The 25,849-nt window shown below is 46.9% G+C and overlaps 2 protein-coding genes across 7 annotated transcripts in view; one reads left to right on the top strand and one right to left on the bottom strand.

The window, feature by feature from the left end:
- Positions 1-1,537: 1,537 nt before the first annotated feature.
- TBC1D2 (TBC1 domain family member 2) lies at positions 1,538-24,723 on the bottom strand. 4 transcript variants are annotated; one of them, XM_031609572.2, is made up of 14 exons: positions 24,158-24,723; positions 21,560-22,065; positions 20,758-20,890; positions 19,736-19,877; positions 17,572-17,693; positions 15,471-15,646; positions 14,275-14,661; positions 13,357-13,467; positions 11,552-11,733; positions 9,509-9,979; positions 7,738-7,858; positions 5,631-5,816; positions 4,844-4,965; positions 1,538-4,118 (listed from the first exon to the last, which is right to left on the bottom strand). In XM_031609572.2, the coding sequence occupies exons 2-14, from the start codon at positions 21,965-21,967 to the stop codon at positions 3,917-3,919; spliced, it is 2,763 nt and encodes a 920-aa protein (XP_031465432.2). In that variant the 5' UTR covers positions 21,968-22,065; positions 24,158-24,723; the 3' UTR covers positions 1,538-3,916. The 4 variants fall into 4 exon arrangements, with proteins under 4 accessions (XP_031465432.2, XP_031465434.2, XP_089987520.1 ...); XM_031609574.2 differs by having other exon boundaries at positions 24,162-24,723; XM_090131394.1 differs by having other exon boundaries at positions 24,347-24,723.
- Positions 24,724-24,866: 143 nt separating this feature from the next.
- ELP1 (elongator acetyltransferase complex subunit 1) overlaps positions 24,867-25,849 on the top strand; it is a 34,079-nt gene continuing 33,096 nt past the window's right edge. For all 3 annotated transcript variants that reach the window (XR_016461522.1, XM_090131002.1, XM_031609571.2), the window contains exons 1-2: positions 24,867-25,098; positions 25,456-25,608. Coding sequence is in view for 2 of the 3 variants with exons in the window: in XM_090131002.1 (XP_089987128.1) it covers positions 24,949-25,098; positions 25,456-25,608 (303 nt within the window). In the remaining variant the exon portion in view is untranslated. The remainder of the gene's footprint in view (positions 25,099-25,455; positions 25,609-25,849) is intronic.

Raw genomic sequence — 25,849 nt, 5'->3', positions numbered from 1 at the left:
GCTCGGCACCGGGCTGGCTCGGCGGCCCCAGCGGCGCACGTTTGTTGGCACGTGTGGGCTCGGAGCCGCCCACCTTCACAGGCAGCTCGTAGCGCCCGCAGAGCCGCAGATCGGGCCTGGGGCCGTGCCTGGTGCCGCGGAGCTCGGCGAGGAGGTGGCAATGCCCAAGATCAGTCGCAGGGCAGAGGACGTGTCCCTGGCCAGCTACCCGGCTGACATCGCTCCGTCCCATTCCCGCATCCCACAACCATCAGTCGGGCGCGACGGCGGCTCTGTGCTGAGCCGGCGAGGACAGCCCTGCAGGACCGTGCTCTCCTGGGGCGGGATGCTGCAGTTCGGAAGCAGGAAGGATGCGGAGATGTTGGAGCGAACCCGGAGGAGGACCACGAGGATGATCTGAGGGCTGAGCACCCCTCCTGCAGTGAAAGGCTGAGGGAGTTGGGCTTTGGAGAAGAGAAAACTCTGGGGAGAGCTCACTGTAGCCTTCCAGGACTTGCGTGGAGCTTATATACGAGAGGGAGAACAACTTTCTACGCAGTTGGATAGTGACAGGACAATGGGGAATGGCTTTAAACTTAAAGAGGGGATATTTAGGTTAGATGCTGAAAAAGAAATAGGTGAGCTGCTGGCACAGCTGCCCAGAGAAGCTTTAGGTGCCCATCCCTGGAGGTGTTCCAGGCCAGTCTGAATGGGGCCCTGGGCAGTATGAGCTGGTGTGACCTCAGCTCCAAACCCCGCTGCTGAGGACAAGGGAAACAACAGGCCTGTGGCAGGTTTGCATGGAAGAAGCCTCTTGTTGGCTACACCCAATTAATGCTATTTAACGACGGCCTGCCTAGTTTCCACCTGTCCTGCTATAATTATTTTCAGCCCTGCAAAGCTGGATGTCACTGGCTGCGGCGCACACATGGTGGCAGATGGTGTGGAGGCATAGCAGGGACTTCTGGGACTGATTTAAACGCTGCCCTTGTCAAAACTGGTGGGCCTTTCAGAGTTTCAACATGCGAGAGATTTTACTGTGTTGAAAAATGTTAAACTTAGCAGAGGAGTAAGTAAAATACACTGTTGACTTGAATTTGCTTTTGGAACATCTTTTCCCACAAGAATATTGCCGTGAACAGCCCAAGGACTGCAGGCAGGTCCTGTGATGGAGCCTTATCACTCCCCTCCCCTGGCAAGGCCTTCACTCTCTGCTCTGTCATTCTACCTGGAAGAGAAGCCCAAGCCTGGAATAAAAATTAACCCAAGTCAGAAAAAAAGAGTCCTGGGCCTGGCTCTGTCAGGGCAGCACACCAGGGTACAGCAGGGGATCGAGTTGCCCTGCCATGCATTGGCACTTTTGCAAGCAAGGGATTAGCTAAGAGGTATGAAGGTAACGGTGGTTCAGATCAGGGCTGAAGCCACCTGTTGTCAAACCAGGGGACCCCTGAGCCAACAGAGGAGTTCTGTGTGGTTCACAAGTGCCAGTGCAGGCAAGTGGAACTACTGGACACCGGATGCTCCATCTCAAACTCTTGTTTCCCAGCCATAACAGCTGGCCGTGGCAGCACAAAGTATCCTCATGAATTTCATGCAGAGATAACCTTTGTTCAGAACAGCCCAGGATCCATGGCTACCACAGGTCTTGCTGAGGCCAGTAGGACCAGCACACAGCTAAGTTAAACTTTGGGGCCCGGCTCACATCCCGTGACACCAGTGAGTCAGGAGCATCAGAGCTGGTGGAGCAGGAGGGAATAGGAGCAGGGGCTGTGAGAGCACCTTGGCTAGGCAGAGGCCTTGCAGTTATTCCCATTGGTGATTAGCAATCAGAGGAACGCCATTAAACGTACGTGTGGAGCAGAACCAAGAAGTCTGAATAAAAATAGAATTTTAAGTATACTTCTAATTTCCATGTCATGATTTAAGAGAGAATGCTTTTCAAAAGCCAAAAGTAGCAGCAGTCTGTATTTGCGTGCATGCATGAACCTATGAGTCAATGAGATCAGCAGCTATAAAGAAAATCCTTCTGTCCTTGGAGCTTCTCTAGTTACATGGCATCCTTTTGAAACTGGCGTGTGCTTTTTGGAGGGGGGGAAGGGGGCAGGGTTGAGATGTTGTGGTAAGACACTGCTAAGACTTTCTTCTCACCCCACACTGTCAGTGTGCACAGGCGTTGCTGACACGCAGTGGATCTATCTCACTGTTGCCCATCTACCTGCTGCAGGGTTTTCACTCTTCCCAGAACCTCAGCTCTCATTTGAATGTAAATCCATCCTGTGTGTCGGCCTCTAGAGGGCTCTGCCAGCTCAGACTTCTGTCATTCTTCGAAACTGGCTGATGGGAGTCCTTCTGTCTCGTGTTGCATGCCCCAGCTCTACCAACCTCAGGTGAAGAGGCCGTTGCTGCACTCACCGTTGCCTATTGCCCAGCTGGCTGTGAATGCTCCCCCTCCCTCTCTCTGCAAGCGTGGATGACTTTATACACACAAGGTTTAGAGGAGGTATAATTTGCTGAGTGGGCTCCTTCTAAAAATGTAGAGCAGATGCCTCCCTGTACAGCAGGGCTCAATGTGTGCTGCGAGTGCCTGCACTGCAGGCACACCTGGAACGTCTCAGCAGGAAAGCAGGGCAGCAGAATCAGGATAGGGAAAAAAAAGCTGTATTTATCTGAAGCACTTGACTAACTTCTGCATCTGTGGAGGACTGAGCTGCAGGCTCAAGGGACAGGGGAGGTCAGGGCAGAGGAGAAAGCTATCAGATCTCATTTGCTAGAGGCAGAGGAGCCTCTAGCAAATGAGATCTTCCATGGTGATCCATGCAGCTAATTAGCAGGAAATAGTAACTTTTAGCATGTGTGTGATCTAGTCCAAATGGTTTCACCCCTAAAGTGCCATATTCCATGCGTCATAGCACCATCCACATTGGAAACTTGGGCACAGCAAAGAGAAAAGATGGATTCCCTTCAAAACCTCAGAGAAATCAAGTCAGAAAGGACACATTCATGTGGATTTTCAGTGCATGTCAGAGACAGGGACATCAGTGAAGAAACCTAGTAGAGGAGAAGCATACCTCAGAAGCAGAGAAGACCACACACTCATCCTGGTCAACTGTGGGTCAAAAGACTCATCTGTCCCCAGTAGTCCAAGTTGCCATATCATGTCCATAGCCAGCCAGCTTAACAGCAAGATGAAACCTCTCTAGTGCAAATTCAGTTTGTCACAGGTGGCTCTGCTCAAAGCTAAACAAAGAGGAGGGGTAGTTCCCAGCATTTTCCAGCCAGGCAAGAGACATACCTTGTTCCCCTATGGATTCCCACAGGAACCAAAATAAACTAGAGAGACAACTCCACCTTCCCACGTTTCATCTCACTTGTCCCAGCCTGAGCCCCATAGCAAGATGTCCTCCTCCAGCTTCCAGGCTTCCTTCTTCAGGCCCAACCTGGAGAGAGCAGCATGGCTCAGCAGCTGCAGGTTTGTGTGTGAGCTCTCCTGGCAAGTGAACCACTAAAGGCACCGTGTGTTCAAAGAGCAGGTTCCCCTCCCAACCAGTTAAGCAGTTTAGGTACCAGTGAGGAAATGCTCTTGGTTTATTTATTTGTGATTTTACATGCACGGAAAAATCTCTTTCAAGCCTCTTCAAGAAATGCCCTGCTTGGTTGGATCATTTGCATCATGTTGTGGTACCACAACCATTATTTCCTGCAGATCTTCAGCTGCATCTCTCAGTTGCACAGCACGGGGTGGACAGAATGGGTAAAATTCCTCTGACACCTTCCAATCTATCACAAAGCCTGGCTAAATCCCCATATGGTCCTACATCTGTAGCCTTGCTTCCAGGGACAGATGAACTCCTCACAAGCATCTGTTCTCTCTCTGTCACACACAGATAGTCATTAGACCTTTCACAAGGTGAAAGAGGAGTGATGAACTCCGTTTTCTCTATATCTCTTCTTCCTCCTCACTAACGATTTCCTCCAAGCCTTGAGCTCCCTGCTCTGCTCTCCCTTTTACGTAGGCTGCTTTGATCTGTTCCAGCTCGCACAGCTCTGTCTCCAGCTCTCCCCTGTGAATTCTCCTCCGATTCCTCAGCAGCTTCATGGGGAAGGGGTTTAAATCATTGAAGGCAATGTTCATCAGCTTCCTACAATGGAAAAGAGGCCTGGTGAACACACTTACTGTCTGAAATGGTAACAAATACCCAAGTGTTTAAGGAGAGTGGGATTTCCCAGACCAAACCTCTCTGGTGCAGCTTATTATTCACTCCTCCAGGATGCTGCAGAAAGTATTTCAGCTCTCTGTGCTCAGCAGTCACCAAGCAGCAGAGCCATAAAGGAATCACAGGCAATTGCTTCTTACACAAGCAACAAACCAAGGGAACCTTTTAAAATACATTTTTAAATTATGCAGCACACAGTGAAGAGATGGACTATCCAAGACCAACCCTGATGACTCATCATCCTTGGAGGAGGAATAGTCCCTATGCTCAGCTCTTCTGATTATACAACTGTTATTCTTAAGCACTTGGTGCTATTAAAGGCCATGTGCAGCACTGTGTTCCCAAATACCTTGATCACTTCAGCTGTAAGAAACCCAGGTAGGACTCCCAAGTTCCAGCTGCTGAAAGAGAGGACTAACCCAAACTTTCTAGCCAGATCTGTTGTAGCATGACATTGTCCAAGCCAAGCAGGTCTTAAGTAATAGCATGCAGGAATAGTCAAAAAAGAGGCACATAGGTCTGTGTGCTGTTGACATGCTAACGTATGCATCTGTTAACAGGCTAGTCCCATCTCTTTTTAGGCTGATGTAGCAGATGAACAAGTACAGGCCTAAGATATGAGACTCACAACACCTCACAGTCTGTCCTACCTGCCATCCACAATCATCCTTGTGAAAAAACGTAGGTATTGGTAGATCTCCACGCTGTCATGAATTCTTAGGATTTCCTCCTCGTTGTATTTAAAAATTGCAAGAGCATAGCGGAAAATCACCTGGAAAGTTGAAAGGCATTTCAGTTGGCAAAGACTTAGGCAACTGAGGGATCAGGCTCTCATGGCTTAAAACATAGCATAAGGGATACACACTACAGTACATGTGGTTGCTGGGCTTTTCCTGTACTCAGTAGGCTGCTTTAGGTCAGGCCTAAAGAAGCACAGAGCTAAACTCAAAAGAACAAACCCAAGAGAACAACCTCCTGTAAGCTAATTTACAACTCTAGAGCATACCAGAGCCTCCAAAAGGACCCTAAAACTAATCTCACAAGGATTTTCCAGTTCTCTCTATGCAGAGGGACAGTGCAAAATTCACGATTATTTTCAGGAATATTAAATCTCTGCCCATCTTCTGATCCCTGTACCTGTCCACTCTCAGCTGTGTCTGAGTTGTAGAGCAGAGGGGACCATGTCACAGAACTGTTTTACAGCAGGACTACATGCTAAGAAATGGCAGGGGCACCACGCAGAATATCAAAGACTAGATCTGCCTGCAGGCATCAAATACACAGCAACGGAAGATGAGGAGACATCAAGGCATCGCACTAAAGAGGCAGATGGACAAAAGGTTGATGCCCACACCTCTTTGACACATGTGAATGTTCAATCTGCTGTCATGTCAGGTGTGATGAAGATAGAAAGAAGGCCTAGATTAAGGGTTTTACCTTAGTTCCTTCATACAAGAAAGCATCCCACACTCGCAGGAGGATGTCACTGACCAAGCTGTCCACAAAGGCCACCAGAAACCAGTTGAAGGTAATGAGTGAGACATCAATCTGATACTGCTCAAAATGAGCCATGAGGCGAGGCAGCTTCTCTGCCAGGAAGTCTTTGAAGACTCTTTGATCTACCTAAACTTGACCAAAATGAAAAAAAAAAATTAGCAAGCACAAACCATCCTAGTGGTGAAGGAGAGGAACAGTGAAGCAGAACAGTGGCCTACACATGCCACTGGTGGTGCCTTATAGCCTAAACAGGAAGAGCACAGAATCCCATTGTCTCTCAGCCCTTCGTAATTACGGAGCAGCAAACTTCTGTGTGGAACCAAGTGAAAGGTGTGGAGCTGAAACAGGGCTGAGATGTGCAGAAATGTGCTCTTCTCTCACACAGTGCCAAGAGTTCTCCGTCTCAAAGTCACGAGGAAAAACACTGACACATCTTTCCACATCTGTCTTACTGCTATTTTCTGTGATGTCATGAGAAAACAGGTGAATAACAGGGACTAAAAGCATGCTCAGGTCTGAATGACTGCAGATGGCCTAACAGACTGAATACATCTGACCTCTCTCTGTCTTCACAAGAAAGAGCTAATCTTCTCACTTCACTTCTTTGTAAACTCACTGCTGTCTGTTTTGCTTGTAGCTGCATGAGCTTAGACACACAAATGCAGCTGGTGAGATCTTTTAATCAAGTTTATAAAGGCTTCATCTCAAGGAAGCTGTGGTTTTACGAGAGGAAATGTACAAAGCAAGACCAGGGTTAGGTCCTTCCCTGCACCGTATCATATTACTATACCAGTTCTGTCAGCCTACTTACCTTTGGCCCTGTAGTACAAACCAGACAAAGTGATATGCTTTGGTCTTTCAAGTCTGCAAGAACTAACCTTAACATTCTCAGCCAGCTTTCACTTTATCAAGCTAACCCACAAACACCCTAGGCCTCTCTCTTTACTTGCACCTTGGCTATATTTTCAGGGGCCAAATGAGGCCATGAAGTTCTTTCCAAAAAAGGCTCACTGATGGTCATTTCTCAGCAAACGTAGGAGAATCTCCTGTCATTTCTTCCCCAGCAGTCTCTACTATTCAAGCATTGACTGCAGTCTGTCAAATTTCACTGACTCCAGACCACTACACCACAGACATTTTGCTGTCTGCACAATAATTTGGCTGCTTCCCAAGTCTCTGTGGGCTGGCCAGAGACTTGTTTCCCAGACACCTGGGAAACAGCATGGCCCTGTCCTAGTAAACACCTACAAACAATTCAGCATCACAATAAGACAAGGGGGAATGGTTTTAAACTGAGACAGGGGAGGTTTAGTTTAAATATCAGGAGGAAGTTTTTCAGCCAGAGGGTGGTGAGGCACTGGATCAGGTTGCCCAAGGAGGCTGTGGATGCCCCATCCCTGCAGGCATTCAAGGCCAGGTTGGATGTGGCTCTGGGCAGCCTGGGCTGCTGGTTGGCGACCTGCACACAGCAGGGGGGTTGAAACGAGATGATCATTGTGGTCCTTTTTCAACCCAGGCTACTCTATGATTCTATGATACCAAACAACATGCCTTAAAAACTTTGAAAACCACTGACTTTAAACATTTTATATCAAATGGCCACAGTGCCTTCTGATCTGCAGGGAGTTCCAAAGCCAGAATTAAACTGCGTTTGATCCTAAACTGAAGCACAGTTGATATTAAAATTCCATCACCTTCCTTCATCTGCACAGGGCACTCCAAAGATGGAGAGCAGTTTCCAAAAAGACACTTTCTTCATATTTGATCCCACACGTCAGAGTTAGCTACTTCACTTTCACTGGGTCCTCCTTACAATAAATAAATGCAGTTAATGGGCACCTCTCTCCTGGCTAACCTGACATCCAAGTGATTATTCAGGAGTGGTGCCACATTTCTTAAACAACTTTGTAACTGTAATGGAAGGAACTACAGGGTGATGTCAACTGTCAGAAGTCAAACACATTCCAAGCTGGATACTTGTTTTTAACCCTTTTCTGTAAGTCACCACATCAGAGTAGTACAAGCAGTAGTGGAGGTGCCAGCTCACCTGTGACGTTATCAGGGTGTCACTGTAGTAGTCTGCTGGCATTAGGTTCTCCACAATATGGACCAGACACCAGAAAGCATTTTCCTCATCTTCCAGGACCAACAGGGCAACAGCTGCCAATCTGTGATGAACAAAACAAAGTGAGGCAATAGAACTCTGCAGGAGGAAACAGTCCAACCCAGGAACAGGAGAATCCAAGATTCTTACTGGCCTGTCTCTAGCTCTGTGAGGGAGCACAGTTGGTCAGAGAATATTCTGTTCTGCAGGCTTCCAAAGGAACCCAGGGTCTATGCCTTCCTTTCCTGTGTGCTTCTGTCAGCAAACAGGAAGCATCAAAAACAGAGCTTCAGCAACAAAAGCAGGCTCCTGAGCTAATGGAATATTCTGTAGACATCCTTGCATTTAGCAAAGTGTGCTGATTATGGCTATTTCAATGTGGGAAACAGCTTACTTAGAGATATTTCATATTATGTGACATGGCTCACCTCATCCTCTCATCCATCCACCCTTACTCCCCTTAGCTCTGACTTATCTCCCTTTAGCTAGATGGGAAGAGTTCAAGGCTGGGGAAGCATACAGAGGCTGGATCAGACTTTTAGCAGCATGATCTGGTGGCAGGTATCCCAGGGAGGACAGGGCAGACTGGAACTTGATTATCTTGAAGGGTTCCTTCCAATCTGATCCATTTTATAATTCTATAACACCTAATATCAAGGGATTTCTGGAATGGAAAAACGTCTTTCTGAAGACCACCTGAAGAGCAATAGAAATGGCTTACACAGATTTTCCTCACATGAAAATGTACAATCAGAAAATCCCTTCTTGCAGCTAGTGACCAGTGCCTCTTTTTGTAGGCTACACACTTCTAAGAAGTCTGTTTTTATCTTTTCTGTAGCTAAAATTTGGGAAGTGAAAGAAGCTTTTAGATTCCCTGAGCCCTCACAGACTGATAGAGCTCAGGCTGTTCAGCGTGGAGAAGAGAAAGCTCCAGGAGACCTGGTGGTGGCCCTCCAGCCTCTAAGGGGGGGGCTATACAAACACAGGAGACAGACTCTTTAGCAGGATCTGCTGTGACAGGACAAGGGAAAATGGTCTCACACTAAAGGAGGAGATACTGAGATTGGCTATAAGGAAAGAGTTTTTGACAATAAAGGCGGTGGGGCACTGGCACAGGATGCCCAAAGAAGTGGTGGATGCCCCATCCCTGAAGACATTCAGAGTTAGGCTCGATGCAGCTTTGAGCAACATGATCTAGCTGCAGGTGTCCCTGTTCATTGCAGAGGAGTTGGAATAGATGACCTTTAAGGCTCCTTTTGATTCTGTAATTCTTCAGATACAAGATCAATTTCCTTAGCTTCTCCTCATGTGCCATCTGCTCCAACTCCTAGCACTTCCTAACACTTCCTCCAACTACTGCCAAAAGCAGACAAAAGCAATCACCAGAGCCTTCTTCTGAGCACATTATGACTTGCAGATTCAGCCTATATCTCGTGACATTAGCCTGAGACTGCATCACTCTACCTCCTACAACTTTTCCTCTATAAGTTACAAAATAGGAAGAAGACAAGTGCATTCTGTTGCTTGCTACAACACAGCAATAACGCTGGGTAGAAAAAAGACACCATATGCAGGATACAGCAGGAAAATGTCTAGAGCTAGTACAGCTCTAGAGAGGGACAGGAGACTGCGACTGTTTGAATCATAGCCTAGAGAAAGTATCTAGGCCATCTCAGTGCTATCCCACGAAGAAGCAGCATACCTGGCTCCTCACCTGTTCAGTCCCTGGCAGTATCCAATGGCAGGATTGTGCCAGGAGAACGCCAGAAGCACCCTTCGGAGCTTGGGGATGAGCTGGGAAGTGGGAGATGAAAAATATTTGTTGCTGGTCAGTGTCCGGGGCAGGTCAAGCTCAATCTGCCGACAGGCAGGGTGCTCTGTGCTCTTGCTCTGTCTTAACAGTCGCTGGTAGTGGTCAGGCAGATAGCTGCAGTGCTGGCTGACAATCCACTTCCAGACCCGCTGCCGATGCTCCACAGGAATGCCACTTCGAATAAGGCTTTTCAGCTCTGCAGAGGGACTCAGCTCTCCAATGCTATTCCACCTGTCACGAAGGGGCTTCTCCACTACCTCCTGGCTCCTCAGATTGTTGGACTTCATCTCCAGGGCTTGAATTTTGGCCAAAAGTTTCCAGTCCTCAACTTCATAGTCAGGTACAGTCATAAACCCGTACTCATCATACTCACTGGAAGGGCACAAGGCAGAGGTTAATTCAAAGGCCAGTTCTGGCCTCTGTGTCAAGGGCTATTGCCATGCTTCTGTCACCCACGCCAGAGCACAGGTACTTCTCCTGTGCTTCTCTGGCAGCTATGTGCATGAGCCTGCCATGTCTGCTGCCACAGAACCATGAGGACAAGTGGTAGCCTGCACCAATAGCAGACAGACACATGAACTCAAGAGTAGCTCTGCTCTGAGCTGCAGTCTGGCCTCAACAGACCTCTTCATTCAATCCATCTGTTCTACGCACAGGGTAGTATTTTGCTCAACCTGTTTATCTTCTCTGTCTTAGGACAGAGACAGTTTGGGACTGCAAAAGCTTCAGAGCATCAGAACAAAGAATAGAGACTAACAGTGCCTTCAGATGTCTTCTGTGCACAATCGAGATCTATTTCTAATCAGAAAACTCCAGAAACTCAGATAGTAGTGTTTGTTGAGGGTCTGTGCACCCTCAGTTCACAGTCAGGGCTACTTCCAAGGTATCACATGGATTGGAAGAGATCAATAAGTCCAACCTCCCGCTAAAGCAGGTACGCTACCATAGGTTGCACATGCTTGTTTTATCTTTTCTAACATATACCTATCACATCTATTAATTTCAAATTAATAAAGCATTAATCTCAGCTAACACGGGGAGGTAAAGGGATTACCTTACACCTTAATACTTCCTGATCTCAAGGTAGAGCAAGAGCCACACACCCACATCCAGAACCAGGCAGGCACTGTCCAAGTGAACTGGCAGAGAGACCAAGCCTGGCCTTAGATTCTTAAGGCTATCTAGAGAATCTGAATCTAATCAACCAGATGTAATAGAATCTGCTATGAAACTAGGGCAGTAACTGTGTAGAATAGCAGAAACACAAATGCAAGGTCCTCAGTAGCACTAGTATCAAAGCACCCTTGAGGTCTGCAGTTCAGCCCTACCCCTTACTGCAAGACTGACCCACAGCCAGAAACAGGGCAGTCATGGCTTTATATGAATGGGTCTAGAAAACTCCAAGGAATAAGTATTCTCTACTTTCCAGGGGACCTCTCATGCATTTCTGTACTCTGCTCTGGTGATGCTGCACCTCACGTACTGCGTTCAGTTTGGGGCCCTCACTACAAGAAAGAAAGACACTGAGGCACTGGAGCATGGCTAAAGAAGCACAACAAAGCTGGTGATAGGTCTGGAACACAAGAGCCATGGGGAACAGCCGGGGGAGCTGGGCTTGTTTAACCTGGAGAAGAGGATGCTCAAAGGAGATCTCATCACCCTCTACAACCATCTGAAAGGAAGCTGCAGCAAGGTGGGAGTCAGCCTCTCCTCTCAGGTAACTAGTGACAGGGTTTATATAATTTTTAGCTCCCCTTCCTGCAGTGATATGCTACTATCAGCTGTGCATGGTTTCCACATTACCATTTTTCCTCTACCTCTCCTTGTAGGTCATGGCTCCAATTCCCTGTTACAGAACTGTCTCAGATCTTTCTTGCCTGCAAATTCCCCTCCACTGACAGACTCCTGCAAGGGTGTGAACTTCCCCATGTGTTTCCTTATTACCTCACAGGGTTCAGGTTCAGATCTGCTCCTTCCTTCACATCCCACTGGAGTGCTTCCTGGATGAGGTTCCTCACCAAATCAGCATGTGAGCTGGGCAGGCCACAGACAGTCTCCTGCAGTTTCCGCAAGACCGTCAGGTATTTGCTCTCCATCTGGCAGTTTTGGGCTTGCAGATAGGCACACTGATGGCAAAACAAGAAGGAATGAGGTAGCTCATTGACCGTTTTTCCTCTATCACAGCTCGTTGTTGTATGTGTGGGCCAGGCTAGCAAAGACTCCTGAATAGCAAAACCCCAGAAAACACATCCAGTTTTCTACAGGCATGTGAAGTGCAGCTATGAATGAATCACCACTGCCAATGAACACACATGAGCTTCATAAGCAAGCACACAACAGAAGTTGATTTTTGAATGGCAGGCTTAATACAGCATCACCTGCTTACCTACTGCACTGCATTAGGGGGTGGCCATATCCCAGGCAGCACAGGTCAGAGCCACCACTGCATGGGAGTTCTCTTCAGGTTTTTTTCTCTGCTGCTTAGACAAGTTCTCTACCACAGACTGAGCTGTACCCTGAAAATACACACCACTCAAGGGACTGAGCTGGAACCTCAACAACTTCAGGATACACAGCAGAATCACAAAGTGAATATGGTCCTGAGCAACCTCAGTACCATCATACTGCTACACAACATTTCTCAAGCACAGGAAGCTCAAGTGAGTTCAAACACTACACTCCAGGGCATACAGAAAAGAAAAAAAAAGAATGGGAGATAGGAGGAGGAGGAGAGGGGAGGAACAGGGAAAACGAGGATTGTTATCACACTCCACAATTCACAACTGAGGCCATGCAGGTGACAAGACTCACCTAGTCAATGTTTCACAGGAAGCACAAGGAAGAAACCTGCTCAGTGGGAAGCAGCAATTAAAAACAAAACAGGAATCACAGAAAGAATTAGGCTGCATAGGAAGTGGATAGAAAAGAGCATTGGACACTGTCACACTACCACTTTAATCAGCATTTGGCCTCAAGTCGAGCATTTCAGTCTGATTACTTCCATTCTGAGGGTGACAGCAATTGAAGGATCAGAGAACGGGAACAAGCTGAGGTGTACTGGGTTTCAAAAGACTGGGAAGCAAACAGATAAAAGAATGACAACAACACCTCAGAAGCAGCTGCTTGCCCTGTTACAGAATACAGGGCTATGGAGACATTCCTTGAAATCTAGTAAGGAAAACCCAGGGAAAACCTAGAGAACAAATGCCAGCCTGAAGCAGTGGTTTAGGACCAGAAAGACAAGTCTAAGCATAACTAGTTTATGCACACTTACAACACTAGAAATAAAAACAGAGCCTAAAAAAAGAAATGAAGTCTCAACTAGCTGCAGGATCTAAGAGACAGGTGCTACCTGACAGCACCAGGCCTTGTACAGAAATCAAAACTAGATGGAACCAGGACCTAGTCAGCCTGCCAAGTCTCAAGAAACTTCTCATTCTCTTAGCATAGCAATTTCTTTATTTGTATCCAAAAGTACAGCTGAATCTATAAGAATCTGAGTTAGTTTTCAGCATCCCTAAGACTGAACTTTGCAAGCATTTTACTTTGACTGGAGAAAGAAAACAATCATATCTAATCTGGGAACAATACAAAGCAAGAAAATGTTAAACTAAAAATAATAATTAAAATTAAAAAATAGGAAGCAAATTTCTTCCTGGTGAGTTTTCGTATCAAAATCATCCCAGCGCCCACTTTGGACAGAACTTAGAAAAAGGTGTCCCCAGGGAAAAGGAATTTTTTTGCCTCACCTTCATCAGAAGGGCTTTTTCATTCTCAGCAACTCTTGTCCAGAGTCGAGTAACCTGATGGATCTCCGAGTTGAGAAACTGGTTCTGGGTTTTGTATGCATCAATATCATCCTGCCACAAAACAGAACAGTCACAGAGGAAGAGTTTATGAGGATCCCTAGAGGGACTCATGCATGGAACGAGTAAAGGACAAGAAAAAAAAAAATCTCAAAACCATCATGTTCTGGAGATAAGACAGGACTTTCTGGGACAAATACAAAGGAAATGAAAGGCACAACATTAAATAGAAGTGTCACGCATAGAGAAGATATTTGGAAAATGCTAAATAGACTTAGAATACATATGCACTCATAAAACGTAGGGACAGTTGGATGGCAGAAAGCTAAAGAAACAGCTAAATGAAATGAAGAATATTTTTTTCCGTTTTTTAAGAAAAACAGATGCAGATTTCAGCCCCACAGCTGGCAGAAAAAACACTTCCCACAGCAGAGTGGCTCATTTGGCAATTCTCCACCCCATGCTAAAAGTTCATTACAATGGTGCATGTGGTAACAGTACAACAGGCTGGATTGGAAAAAACTAAGATGCGTTGGGAAACTGTTTGCAAGAGGGAAGCACACACCAACAGAGCCAGTGAAGACAGCAGGTTAGACTGCAGTAAGTGAAACAGGAGATTGAACAAAGACGCAGGCACTCAGTGTTAACAAGAACTAGATCAAAACAGTGTTTTGTTCTACCTGGCTAAAGCTAAGCTATATGCTTCTGAGAACCCTATCGTACCAGCTGAGGCCCTCCCACCCCGTCTCTAATGCTCATACAACTAAAAATAGTCTGTGCTTTCCACTAGGAACAATCTCCCACTGAACCAGAGGGTACAGGAATGCGACCTCCCAAATAAACTGTGCCATCTCCACACACCTTCAGGTGCTCAATCTCCTCCTGTTGTTTATACAATGTCTCTGCAGTGATAGCATTTGCTTCTTGCAGGGGATCAGAGTGTTCTCGGGTCCTCTGCTCTGTCAAGGCCATGATGACTTGCTGTTTGGCATGATTCTTCTCCATCAGAAGCTGCACATGCTCTTCCAGTTCCTGGATATGGCTGTCTCTCAGAGCAAGCATCTGCTCAAGTTCCTTCTTTTCCTGCTCGAGAGCTTCCAGTCGACTGGTGAGATCTGCAATTTGTCTCACTTTGTGGCGCACTAACTCCAGCCTGTCCTTATCTTCTGCTGCAGTGAGATACATGCTAGACACTCGTTTCTCCTGCTGGGCTGCCTCGAGGGCTTTGTGGAGAAGCTTAACCAACTCCTGGAAAAAGAAAGCAAACTCACAGTGATTACCTCACAGTGCTGCCCAGGGCACTGCCTAGGACACTACAGACCTGCCTAGTAATGAGTGAACAGCTAAAGATCCTCAGGATCTCAAAACCGACTTCTCTCTGAAGGAAAACTGAATGAAAATTGCTGTATTCATTTCAGCTTTCACACTGCAGAAGTGCTCCCTCACTCCAAGCCACAGGAACATACGACAGCTTGCTCCACCACTGTGCTGCTGATTCATGCTTTGCTGTCTCAGACATTTAAGGAACTAAATCAAGAGCGTAACTCAATTACTTACCATGAGACCTGGCTCTCTTGTCTCTTGCTGGAAGAGATACTAACATTACTAGGGAGCCTGGCACTATCACTCAGGAGAGAGAGGCCTTGCAGTGACCCATGTGCTCGGTTTCTGCAGTCACATCGCATCTTAATGGTGGATTGTTGTTCAAAAAAAAAAAAGCATGACAACTCAATCTGGCAGCTCCTGTCAGCATCATAATACCTATCCAAGATTGTACTTCATACATCAGTTAAATAACATACACCAGCATGACAACTGCAGAACACACCTGGATTTTTTTTTAAACCTCTCTTTTCCAACCTGTCTGCTAGATGTGTTTCGTAGCTGTCCATGCTTTCCTTGTGCTGGGCACCATCAGGCTGTGTACACAAGGGTGACACTAGGAGCCTCAGCTGAGTGCCTGCTCAGCCTTACACCAAGCACCAAGGTCCAGGGAGTCCCTGTAAACACTTTCAGGGTCATGCCCTTAAAGGCAGCAGATTCTTCACCGCACTCACCTTCTGTGACTTGACCTCCTCTGTGAGTGTCAGCATCTGTTGCTGTAGGACGTTCACTTTATCCATTGAGTTCCTCTCCCGGGGCTGCTCTTCTGCCAAGCTACTGTTCACCCACTTGGCTTTCCTAAACAAGTTCAACCTAGACTCCATCCTCCCATCCTCTGGGATCTCTTTCACTGAAAGGAAATAGAGTTAATTTACACAGAATCACCAAGGTTGGAAAGACCTACAAGATCATCCAGTCCCACCATCCACCTATCACCAATAGTACTCGCTAAACCATGTCCCTCAACACAACATCCAAACGTTCCTTAAACACCTCCAAGAGTCGTTGACTCCACCACCTCCCCAGGCAGCCCATTCCACTGCCTGACCACTCTTTCAGAGTAGTATTTCCTCACATCCATCCCGAATCTCCCCTGGTGCAGCTTGAAGCCATTCCCTCTAGTCCTATCACCAGTTACACGAGAGAAAAGGTCAATCCCCAGATCACTACGACCTCCCTTCATGTAGTTATGGAGTGCAGTGAGGTCTCCCCTAAGCCTCCTCTTCTCCAGATTGAACAATCCCAGCTCCTTTAGCTGCTCCTCATAAGGCCTGTGCCCCAGACCCCTCACCAGCTTTGTTGCCCTTCTTTAAACCCACTCAAGGGCCTCAATGTCTTTCTTGCAGTGAGGCACCCAAAACTGGACACAGCACTCGAGGTGCAGCCTCACCAATGCTGAGCACAGGGGGATGATCACCTCCCTGCTCCTGCTGGCAACACCATTTCTGATGCAAGCCAAGATGCCATTGGCCTTCTTGGCCACCCAGGCACACTGCTGGCTCATGTTCAGCCGAGCATCAGTTAATACCCCTAGGTCCATTTCCTCCACACAGTCTTCCAGACACTCAGCCCCAACCCTGTAGCATTGCCTGGGGTTGTTGTATCCAAAGTGCAGGACCCAGCATTTGGTCTTGTTGAACCTCATCCCATTGCCTTCAGCCCAATTATCCAGATCCCTCTGTAGGGCAGATCCACACTTCCAGCCAGCTTGGTGTCATTTGCAGACTTACTGAGGGTGCACTCAATGCCCTCATCCAGGTCATCAATAAAGACAGTGAAGAGGACAGGCCCCAGCACCAACCCCTGGGGAACACCACTCATGACTGGTCACCAGCTGCATTTAGCTCCATTCACCACCACTCTTTGGGCCCAGCCTTCCAGCCAGTTCCTTATCCAGCCAAGATTGTACCTGTCCAAGCCACGGGCTGTCAGCTTCTGCAGGAAAATACTGTGGGAGACAGTGTCAAAGGCCTTGCTGAAGTCTAGGTAGACTACATCAACAGCCTTTCCCTCATCTACCAGATGGGTTACTAGATCATAGAAGGAGATCAGGTTGATCTAGCAGGACCTGCCCTTCGTGAGCCCATGCTGGCTGGGCCTGATCCCCCAGTTCTCCTGCACACTGTGTGATCTCCCTCAAAACAATCTGCTCCATAACCTTCCCTGGCACCGAGGTCAGGCTGACAGGCCTGAAGACAGAACTGAGTTTCTTGCTACAGACTCCTATGTCTTGCTATGAGGGAACAGCTCCAACTTGAAGACTGACACACAGGATAAGAAACATTGACCCGCTGGGATTCACAAATAGCAGGGATCAGAACCACAGGTGCCCCCAGAATAAATAAATAATGTTTTATGGTACCAGTAAACCCTCCCTTCACCCCACCTGTCTTGCCCACAGTAAATGGCAGTTAGCATCTGTGGAGAACACAGACTAAACTCAGCAGCTCCACCCTTATTTGGGAAGAAAGGACTGAAGAGAATGAGACTGTGCAGCAGTTTAAATTCCAACTCAAGGAAATAGTACGGGCTGGCAACATGGTTTATCATCTTGCCTCTGGAAAAGATTCCACAAATAAGAGACAAACAGATGCAGCCTAAAACAGAGTAAAATGAGTCTTTCTTGTGCCAGCAATGCTCAGGAAGGAAGGAGTGAGACAACATGGTCAGGCTTTCATGTCTCAGAACTACTTGCCACTCTATCCTTCACTTTTCTGCTAAGTCTGACTCACTGGTAAATTATATCATACCCACACACATCTCAGTAACAGGCACCTGTACACTGTGCTTCCACTTCTGCCTCTTGTTCAGAGTGCTCCTGGAATTTACTGAAGTTAAAGACATTCCCATCATTCCCCCAGAGTTGCTTGGAGCCACAGATATTGTAGACAGTGTTTCTGAAACAAGAAGAGATTAAAACAGTGAACAGAAGCAATGAGTGCTGCAGCCAGTGTATATCTGAATTACCCAGTGACACACTTCTCCTCATTTATCATGCTTCCTCACATCTCATCCCTCCTCCCAGAACCTGCCTCCACCATTTAAAAAAAAAAAAATGAACTGTTCATGGCACTAGTGGATTTAAGGGGAGCAAAGCTGAAACTGGCATGTATCAGAAAGATGCCACAAAATTGCTCCCAGCAAAGGCAAGTGAATCAGATGGAGATCTTTTCTACATCCTCCAGCCCTGTACATAAAGGCTGGACAGAAGGCAATAACAGATCAATCACAATCATTTCTTCTTTCCTTCTCTCCCTCTCCTCTTCCTCTGTTTGCTCAGTTCCTCGCAGAAGCCCTCAGACAGAAACAAAAGTTCAGTTTTCTACAGCACAGCCAAAACCGCTACAACAATTACAGCTGCAGCTGTGATGAGGGCTGTGATCAGACCTGTGATCTGAATCACATTTAATAACTTTGTGACAACTAATCTGATAAGCTCTGATACAGTACAGAGATTCTGGAATAAAACTGCTATGAGATCTAGAAGCAGTCAATCACAGACTATTTGTTGCAGCTGCCGCTTTCAGATGCTGGCAGAAGAACTAAAAGATGTCTCCACAAGATCATGAAGAACCAGCAACATGTCAGTGTTTTTTCTAAAACCTATACAAGAAAGTGAGACAGCTGCCTATTTCTGTATGTCTTCTCCTTTCCCATTAGCTGAAAGAAAATAAGCCCCTTGTTCTAACATATACATAAGACTTTGTGTTAGCTATGTCTTTACTGTTAATGAAGCTGGGACTTAGATATTATTCTCCTTTTTGCCTTTTTACTGTGAGGCTCTAGAGTAGAAGAGCAGAAATTTCTGACCTAAGCAAATGCATTGGCAGAAGAGATCAGCAGACCTCCATTCTCCATAGGCTGCAGTGGGCATCCATTTGATGCAATTTTCCTGCTTTTCTTTATTTCATGCTATGCTGTTTTCCCCATGAAACCAGAACAACTCAGGAATCAGAGGAACTTAGCTGAAACCAGACACACTACACAACAGAGCCTGCAGAAATGTTCACAGAACCAAGGTAACAATTGGATCTGAGAATGAAAAGAAACAATCATTACTCAAGCTAATAAAAGTGAGGTTGGGGAGGAGTTATGATTACAGTATTTTTAATCAAAGTTCAGAGGAAAAGAATGCATTTCCTGCAAAACAGTACAGTTGAGATTGCTACTCTTCAGTACCATAGGAAGTCTTTCTTCCTATCAGCATCAGAGTGTAGCCAGAGCAGCAGCGATACAAAACTACAGCCAACCTCCCCATCAAAAACATTTGGCAAGTGCCAGGCACCTGTGCCTGTGACCATCTGTGTGCTATTGGTTATATGTAAATAAGTGATGAGGATATGCTTAAGGACACACTGGTGAGGATTGTCCTTGAGCAACAGTAACTGCTCAAGGTTTGTAATGTGTAAACTCAGGTGAGCCACAACTTGCAATCACAAACATGAAAACAGTGCAGGCAGGGGGACTATTCACATGCCTGAAATTCAGCCAAAGTGCAGCAACCTGTGTAGTGTCAAGGCCTTATTACAGACTCAAATGCCTTGAGCTTGAAATACCTGCTCTGCAAAGTACCCAAGATCCTTTCAAGCCACTGGAAAGGGCTTCTATTGCTAACCTACAGAGTACAGTTCAACCTGCCCGGAAGTCCTTCCAAGAGTAATGTTCAGATGCACCAGAAAAAATAAACAAGCCACTAGCTGTACCTAGGAAAGCTTAATCAAGCTCTGATTCTGCCTCTAGGATCTTTTGCAAGACAGCTAGATCTTGTGAAACACATTAGAACAAGCGGATGTCAAAGAAGCTCCAACATAAAGTTTGTTTCTTCATAAAACTGCTTCATGGTTTACCTACCTAGAAAAGTGTTCCAATTCAAACTATATAAAATAAGTAATGCACAGAGGGGCATGTGAACTGCACTGCAATCTCCTCATGCACTTACTGTATCTCTGTCCAAGGGTGCTTAAGGGAGATGTTCTGCAAAGCTGTAGCTGTTTGGGGTGCAGGCAAAGAGGCTGCCTGTAAACCCACCACTTCTGTTGGCGTTTTGACTGGAGGCAGAAAGCCCTCATCATCAGCAACATCTACATGGAAACAAACCAAACATGAAAGGCAAGTGTCCAAGGCAATCTTTCATTAGACTTTGACTCCTTAACGTAACGTAAGAACCACAACATTTTCTTACATGTAGGCATTCTGTGCACAACACGTCAGTAACAAGAGCAGCAGAGCAGGTTTCCCTTATATAAGCTGAAATTACAGAAGGTTCCAAGTAGTCCCTGAGCAAGTAATTGATTTCTACCAAGTGGTTTCAAGCACTTGTACATGAGAAAGACCTTAAGAAATCAAATTCAACACTATAAACAGATAAAGAGCAGAGTTATTGCTGTTCCCTACCCCAGTCACAGTGTTTCTTAATGCATAGCTAACAGTTCACAAATACTTTTTGTTATAGTACTACGGCTCATGATAGTAAAATGCTAAGGTATTTAAAGCAGACACATAGCAGTGAGCAGGTTGGTTGCTTTAAATAAAACATCTAGTGCATCTAATCATAGCTAAACATACAGATGCTCTGCCCTCTGCTGATCCACTGGCCTCTATACTCAAACTGCTAGGAACGTGCACCTTTATTCCTCCACCACTACAGAACTTGCTTACTGCAGACAGTGGAAAGGGACACCACCAAATATGCTGGCCTCATGTGTGTGAGGAAAGCTAAGAGGAGATTCAGAATCATAAGATACCTGAATATTGCCTAACACATGCTGTGGCAGATCAAGAGACAGTGTATTCATGTTCATCTCCAGTAAGGCCACGACCTCCAAACACCAATCCTGGCATTGATAGTTAGCACATGCATTTAAATACCTGGGCAGTGCCTCCACCCATTTAGAGATGAGGAGCACTGCTCACCACTCAGAGTCTGAAAGCAAATGAAGGGATGACATATGTGACACTTACTTATTCTGCCAACTAGAGGTTCATTTACAAGCTGGGAGCTGCTCACAGGAAATCTGCTTTGAGCACTGCAAAATTCCCAACGTCTCACTTGTAGCTGCTGCAGCCAGTACATCATTGCCTGTTTGCTGATTGCCTAAGATAACAGAAAACAGGAAGAAGCAGGCAATCTTAACAGCGTAAGACATAATCTGTAGGGTTAACAACCACTGCTCTGCCCATGTTAGCAAAAATAAAAGCCAGGTGAGTCATGCTTATGCTACATTCTCCAGTCCCAAGTCTTAATTTGGAAAGACAAAGTTAATCTTCAGCATGGCCTTAGCAACAGAACATCAGTAGATAGCTGACCAAATTCTAACCTTTTCTGGTTTACTGTGTTCCAAGACTAAGCAGTAATGTTAGGATTACTTCAGGTGGGAATAATGAACAGAATTCTCTTAATAGAGACATTCATAAAGATAAGAATCTAAGCTTCCTGCTGCAAGAACCATTTCACACAGAGGAGCTCATTTCTATTCAATAAGTTATGCATGGGTGCAGGACTCTTAATCACTTCAGTTCAGCACCCAGCTTAGCTTTTACTCCCATTCTGTTAAAGAAATGGAAACCCAGCCTTTACTCCCATTCTATTAAAGAAATGGAAACCCAGCCTTGCAAAAACAGACTAAGAAACTTAGGTCTACAAGGTAACAGTCCAGGCTGAGAGGATTAAAACAAAACTCAGGCTGAGGTACGTTACAGAGATCTATCTGTCCTAATGGGGAATGTTTTGTAATGGCCCACAAATGAAGGTGCTGCCTCTTACCTTTAAAGTAAAAACTCTGTTTGGTGTTCTTATCTCAAAAACCCCTTCGTCATTTTCTACCCTGCAGTCAAAGCTAGCACTGGAGAGATCAATAGAGCCCAGAGGGTTGATGTCCTGTGCAGTCCTGTAGTACAGTAAGTGGCATTTATTTTCATCATAAATGAACCAGCGAGACTTCCAGGTCTTGATTGGACCCCTGATGCCTAGCTTATTTAAATAGCCACAGAGTCTTTTTCTGTGTGTTTTGCTACTGGGTTTCAGCTGTATATTTTCCAGTTCTCCAGGAGAGGGAAGCACATCTTCTTTTGCTGAGTCTCCGTTGCTCCTATTGCCGTCTGAGTTTGGCTCTGTTACCTTGTCTGGAACTCCAGCACTGGGACAAGCACTACTTCCTGGTCCTTTCTTCATCTCTTTCAGGAAATACACTCAGAATCAAATTGAAACAGGAAAATCTCCAAGTAAATGAGGTACAGCAGATACCAACTATATCAACATTATTCTACAACCTGCAGAAGACAAAATTGAGGAATATGCTTAGGTCTCATACATGACAAAAAAAAAAAAAAACACACACACAAAAAAACCACACCACCACATTCCCTAGCTTTCAAATTATCCAGCAGAGGTTCCCATGGGTCTCATATTGGTCATCAGTCTTTCCCTTCCTAGGCTCTAATGACCTCTACGTCTCAGTTTTCTGTCTACAATTCCTAAGCAGTCTCTACTAGCAGCAGAGAAACCACTATAATCTTTCAGGTGAAAAACAAGTACATCCTGCAGGTATTTCAAGTCAATAGCAACAAACAGGGCATTTGAAGTCACAGACAAGAATATTAAGTATTAGCTGCAGAAAACAAGGTAACAAGCTCTGTCAGGACACAAATTCAGGTCAATGGCTTTCAGGTAAGCTTACCACTGCATGCTCAGCTAATATTTAAACCACAGCATCTGGAGAAAAACCCGTCCTTATACTTATGTCAGCTGAAGAATGCTGTTAAAAAGCTAGCATACCATGTCCTGGGTCTTATTCAGGAGGCCTCAACTGATGGATTATGCACCAGAGAAAGAGATTCTGTGATTCTTACTAAACAGACTCGGTTATTCCATTGCCTAAAGAACTCAGCTGGGTTTCTGTAGGGAATGCAATATGCAAAAGAAAAACAGAAAAACAAGACTGGAAGGGGTAGATTTTTAGCCCTGCCCTCCTCTCAGAGAAAGGGTCAGCTTCAAATCTGTACCTGACTACATGGGTTCACATCCACATGAATTCTGATTGTGTACTAGGGTGGCAAACCTACCACATTTGTGGGCAAATTAGGGAGAAATGACTTTTTGCTCACAGCTGTACATAACAATGTCCAGTGTTCTTTGCATAAACAGAAATAACAACACCCCAGAATAACACCTATTAGAAACTTGATGGGGTTTCTTTTTTTTTCATAAGTAAAAGCCTATCTTAAAGCTCACCCTAATGAAAAGTCTTCCAGAGGCTTCAGGTTAAATGGTGCAGTATCAGAAGCAAATATGTAAGCAAATAAATTCTTGCAGGTTTAAGTTAGTGGGAATCCAACAGCAACCACAAAACCATTGAAAAACGAACCAGTGGTGTGATGACAACAGGTCAGTGGGGATAATACAAAGGAGTACAAGACGACACTGGCCAATCTCACGCTTTGAGGAACAACAACCTCCTTACTGATACAGGCTTACAGATATTAGTACTGTTTAAGTTCCATTCCTTTAATGCTGCTTCTTCCCATTCACTCATCTGCTTTTCAGAAAGCTACAGAATGCTCACAGAACGGCCATGGCTGGAAGGACCTCAAGGATCATGAATCTCCAACCTCCCTGCCACACGCAGGGCCACCAATCTCCACATCTAATACTAGACCAGGCTGCCCAGGGCCCCATCCAACCTGGCCTTGAACACCTCCAGGGATGGACGGGGCATCCACAATCTCTCTAGGCAGCTGTTCCAGTACCTCACCACTCTCTCTGTAAAGAACTTCCCCCTGACATCCAATCTAAATCTTCCCTCCCTCAACTTCAAACCATTTCCCCTTGTCCTGCTGTTATCTCCCCTTTCCAAGAGTTGATTCCCCTCCTGTTTGTAGGCTCCCTTTAGGTACTGAAGGCTGCAATGAGGTCACCCCACAGCCTTCTCTTCTCTGGGCTGAACAAGCCCAGCTCCCTCAGCCTGTCTTTGTACTGGAGGTGCTGCAGCCCCCTGGTCATCTTTGTGGCTCTCCTCCAGACCCTCTCCAACAGCTCCCTGTCTTCCTTGTACCGGGGGCTCCAGAGGTGGACACAGCACTGCAGATGGGGCCTCACAGGAGCAGAGTAGTGAGGGACAATCACCTCCCTGTCCCTCATGGCCACCCCTCTGCTGATGGAGCCCAGGATCCCATTTGCTTTCCGAGCTACAAGGGCACACTGCTGGCTCCAAGCACAAGGGTTTCCTGTGCTATCCAAAGACTCCAACACGCTTCTAGCTGTGGTCACGGTGACACTCCATGGCTCCACCACACAGGTTCAACAACCTTGCTAGAAAAGCTCTGGTCAAATCTGCGTTACCGAGGGCTATAGAGAAAGCCTCACCTACTTGCAGGATACACGAGAGATGCCCCTGGGAGCCACTGTCTGCTGCTGCAGAGCTGCAGGCACCCCAAGCCGGGTAACCACGACCTCCAGAACAGATCCGACAGCGAGAGGAGCCTCTGCTTCAAGCCTCCCTCAGCCTGGGAGCCGTCTGAAAGGGCCGTTCGGCCGAACGCGGCACTGACTCACCGACGAAAAGGGAAGAGATGAGGGCTGGCCCCGCACAGACGTTTCTCCCCCCGCCCTCCCACAGCCTCACAGCACAGCTGCATCCCCGCCGGGGCACAGCAGCGCCTGGCACCGGGCTGCACTGCCCGGCCCCCGGGGGGCGGGGGAAAGAAGGGGGGGCGGGGAAGGGATGGGGACCAGAACGGCCGGCCGTGACGGGACGGAAGGGCGTGGGAGCAGCAGAGAGAGCAGAAATAAATAAATCAGCACAGAAGGCGGAGCCACGGGAGGCGGGGCAGCAGCACTGAGCGCTGCCTGACAACGCCTCACAGCAGGACGACGGCAAGGAAACGCCAGAGGGCACGCGGCGTTCACCAGCCCTCTGCTCACATGGCTGAGGGGCGCCGCGCCTGCGCACTCCGCGCGGTGCGTACTGCGCCTGCGCACTCCGCGCGGTGCATGCTGCGCACTACGCGCGGTGCACACTGCGCCTGCGCACTACGCGCGGTGCGTACTGCGCCTGCGTCTCCCGCCGGCGGCGTCCTCACTGCGCCTGTGCATGCTGCAGCAAAGATGGCGGCGCCGTGTGAGCCCCGTGCGCTCCGCCGCTGATTCCCGCCGCCATGAGGAATCTTCGGTTGCTGCGGACCGGCGGCTGCCGCCCCGCCGCCGCTCCCGGCAGCCCGCAGTGCTTTTGCCTCGGCGTCGAGCCCGGCACGGTCTTCGTGGGCTCCCGAAGCGGCCTGCTAGAGCTGGATTCCGTCGCGCAGTCGGTGAGGTGTCGATCATGGCAGGCTGCCGTGGTGCAGCGCTTGTTGCGGGCGGGGGGAGGCATTTCGGCCCCCATAGGGCTGCTGACGGGTTTTCGGGGCTGTTTTGATTCCACAGTGTCTACCCCCACTGTTGTTTTTTTTTGTTGTTTGTTTGGTTTGGGTTTTGTTTGTTTGTTTCTGCGATGTTTCTATGTGCAAAACGCGCACCTGCTTAAATACTGAAGTACGTCAGCTGCTTCTCAGTGCCATCCGTGCTCTGTGGGTGAAATATGCACGCGGTTGTCATTGTGTTGCTTTTGTAATAATGTTAAGTGCGACGATGTGCAGTTATTCAGCTGTTGGCCTTTTCTTGTCAAGGTGGTGAGAGAAGTTTCTTTGTCTGAGGAGGGTTTTATGCCAGAGGATGGAAGTGGTTGTATCATTGGCATGGAATATCTTCCAGAGCTGGAGTGTGTGTGCGTTGCCACGGCGGCTGGAGACATCCTTCTGTGCTATCTCAGCACAAAGCAGGTAATGTGGCAGAAAAGAGAACCGTATTGAGGGATTGAAAAGGAAAGCTAAAAGTCTGCGTGCCAGCTGTGTATTTATTTCATACCACTCTTCAGTTAGGCTCCATTTTCTGGGCAGGTGAGTTGATTTCTGTGGAAACTTCAGGTAGAATCAAGCACGGAGTGTACGCTGCATAAGTGAACCAGGATCCAAATTGTAACTTGCATATCTGTAGCCCCAGTACTGCATGCTTGCTCAGTGG

Source organism: Phasianus colchicus, chromosome Z (assembly GCF_987193195.1).
Source record: "Phasianus colchicus chromosome Z, bPhaCol1.hap1.1, whole genome shotgun sequence".
Taxonomy (NCBI): Eukaryota; Metazoa; Chordata; class Aves; order Galliformes; family Phasianidae; genus Phasianus; species Phasianus colchicus.
The sequence above is the reverse complement of the archived record's forward strand: the minus strand, read 5'-3'. Positions and strand labels throughout refer to the sequence as shown.

Bases quoted from the DNA above. Each gene is read 5' to 3' on its own strand.
- TBC1D2 (XM_031609572.2), bottom strand. From the start codon at position 21,967: ATGAAGAAAGGACCAGGAAGTAGTGCTTGTCCCAGTGCTGGAGTTCCA. The intron at 11,734-13,356 runs GTGAGGCAAAAA...TTTTGCCATCAG, and splicing joins AAAAAGCCCTTCTGATGAAG to TGTGCCTATCTGCAAGCCCA. The intron at 7,859-9,508 runs GTGAGGAGCCAG...TGTTCATCACAG, and splicing joins TACTGCCAGGGACTGAACAG to ATTGGCAGCTGTTGCCCTGT.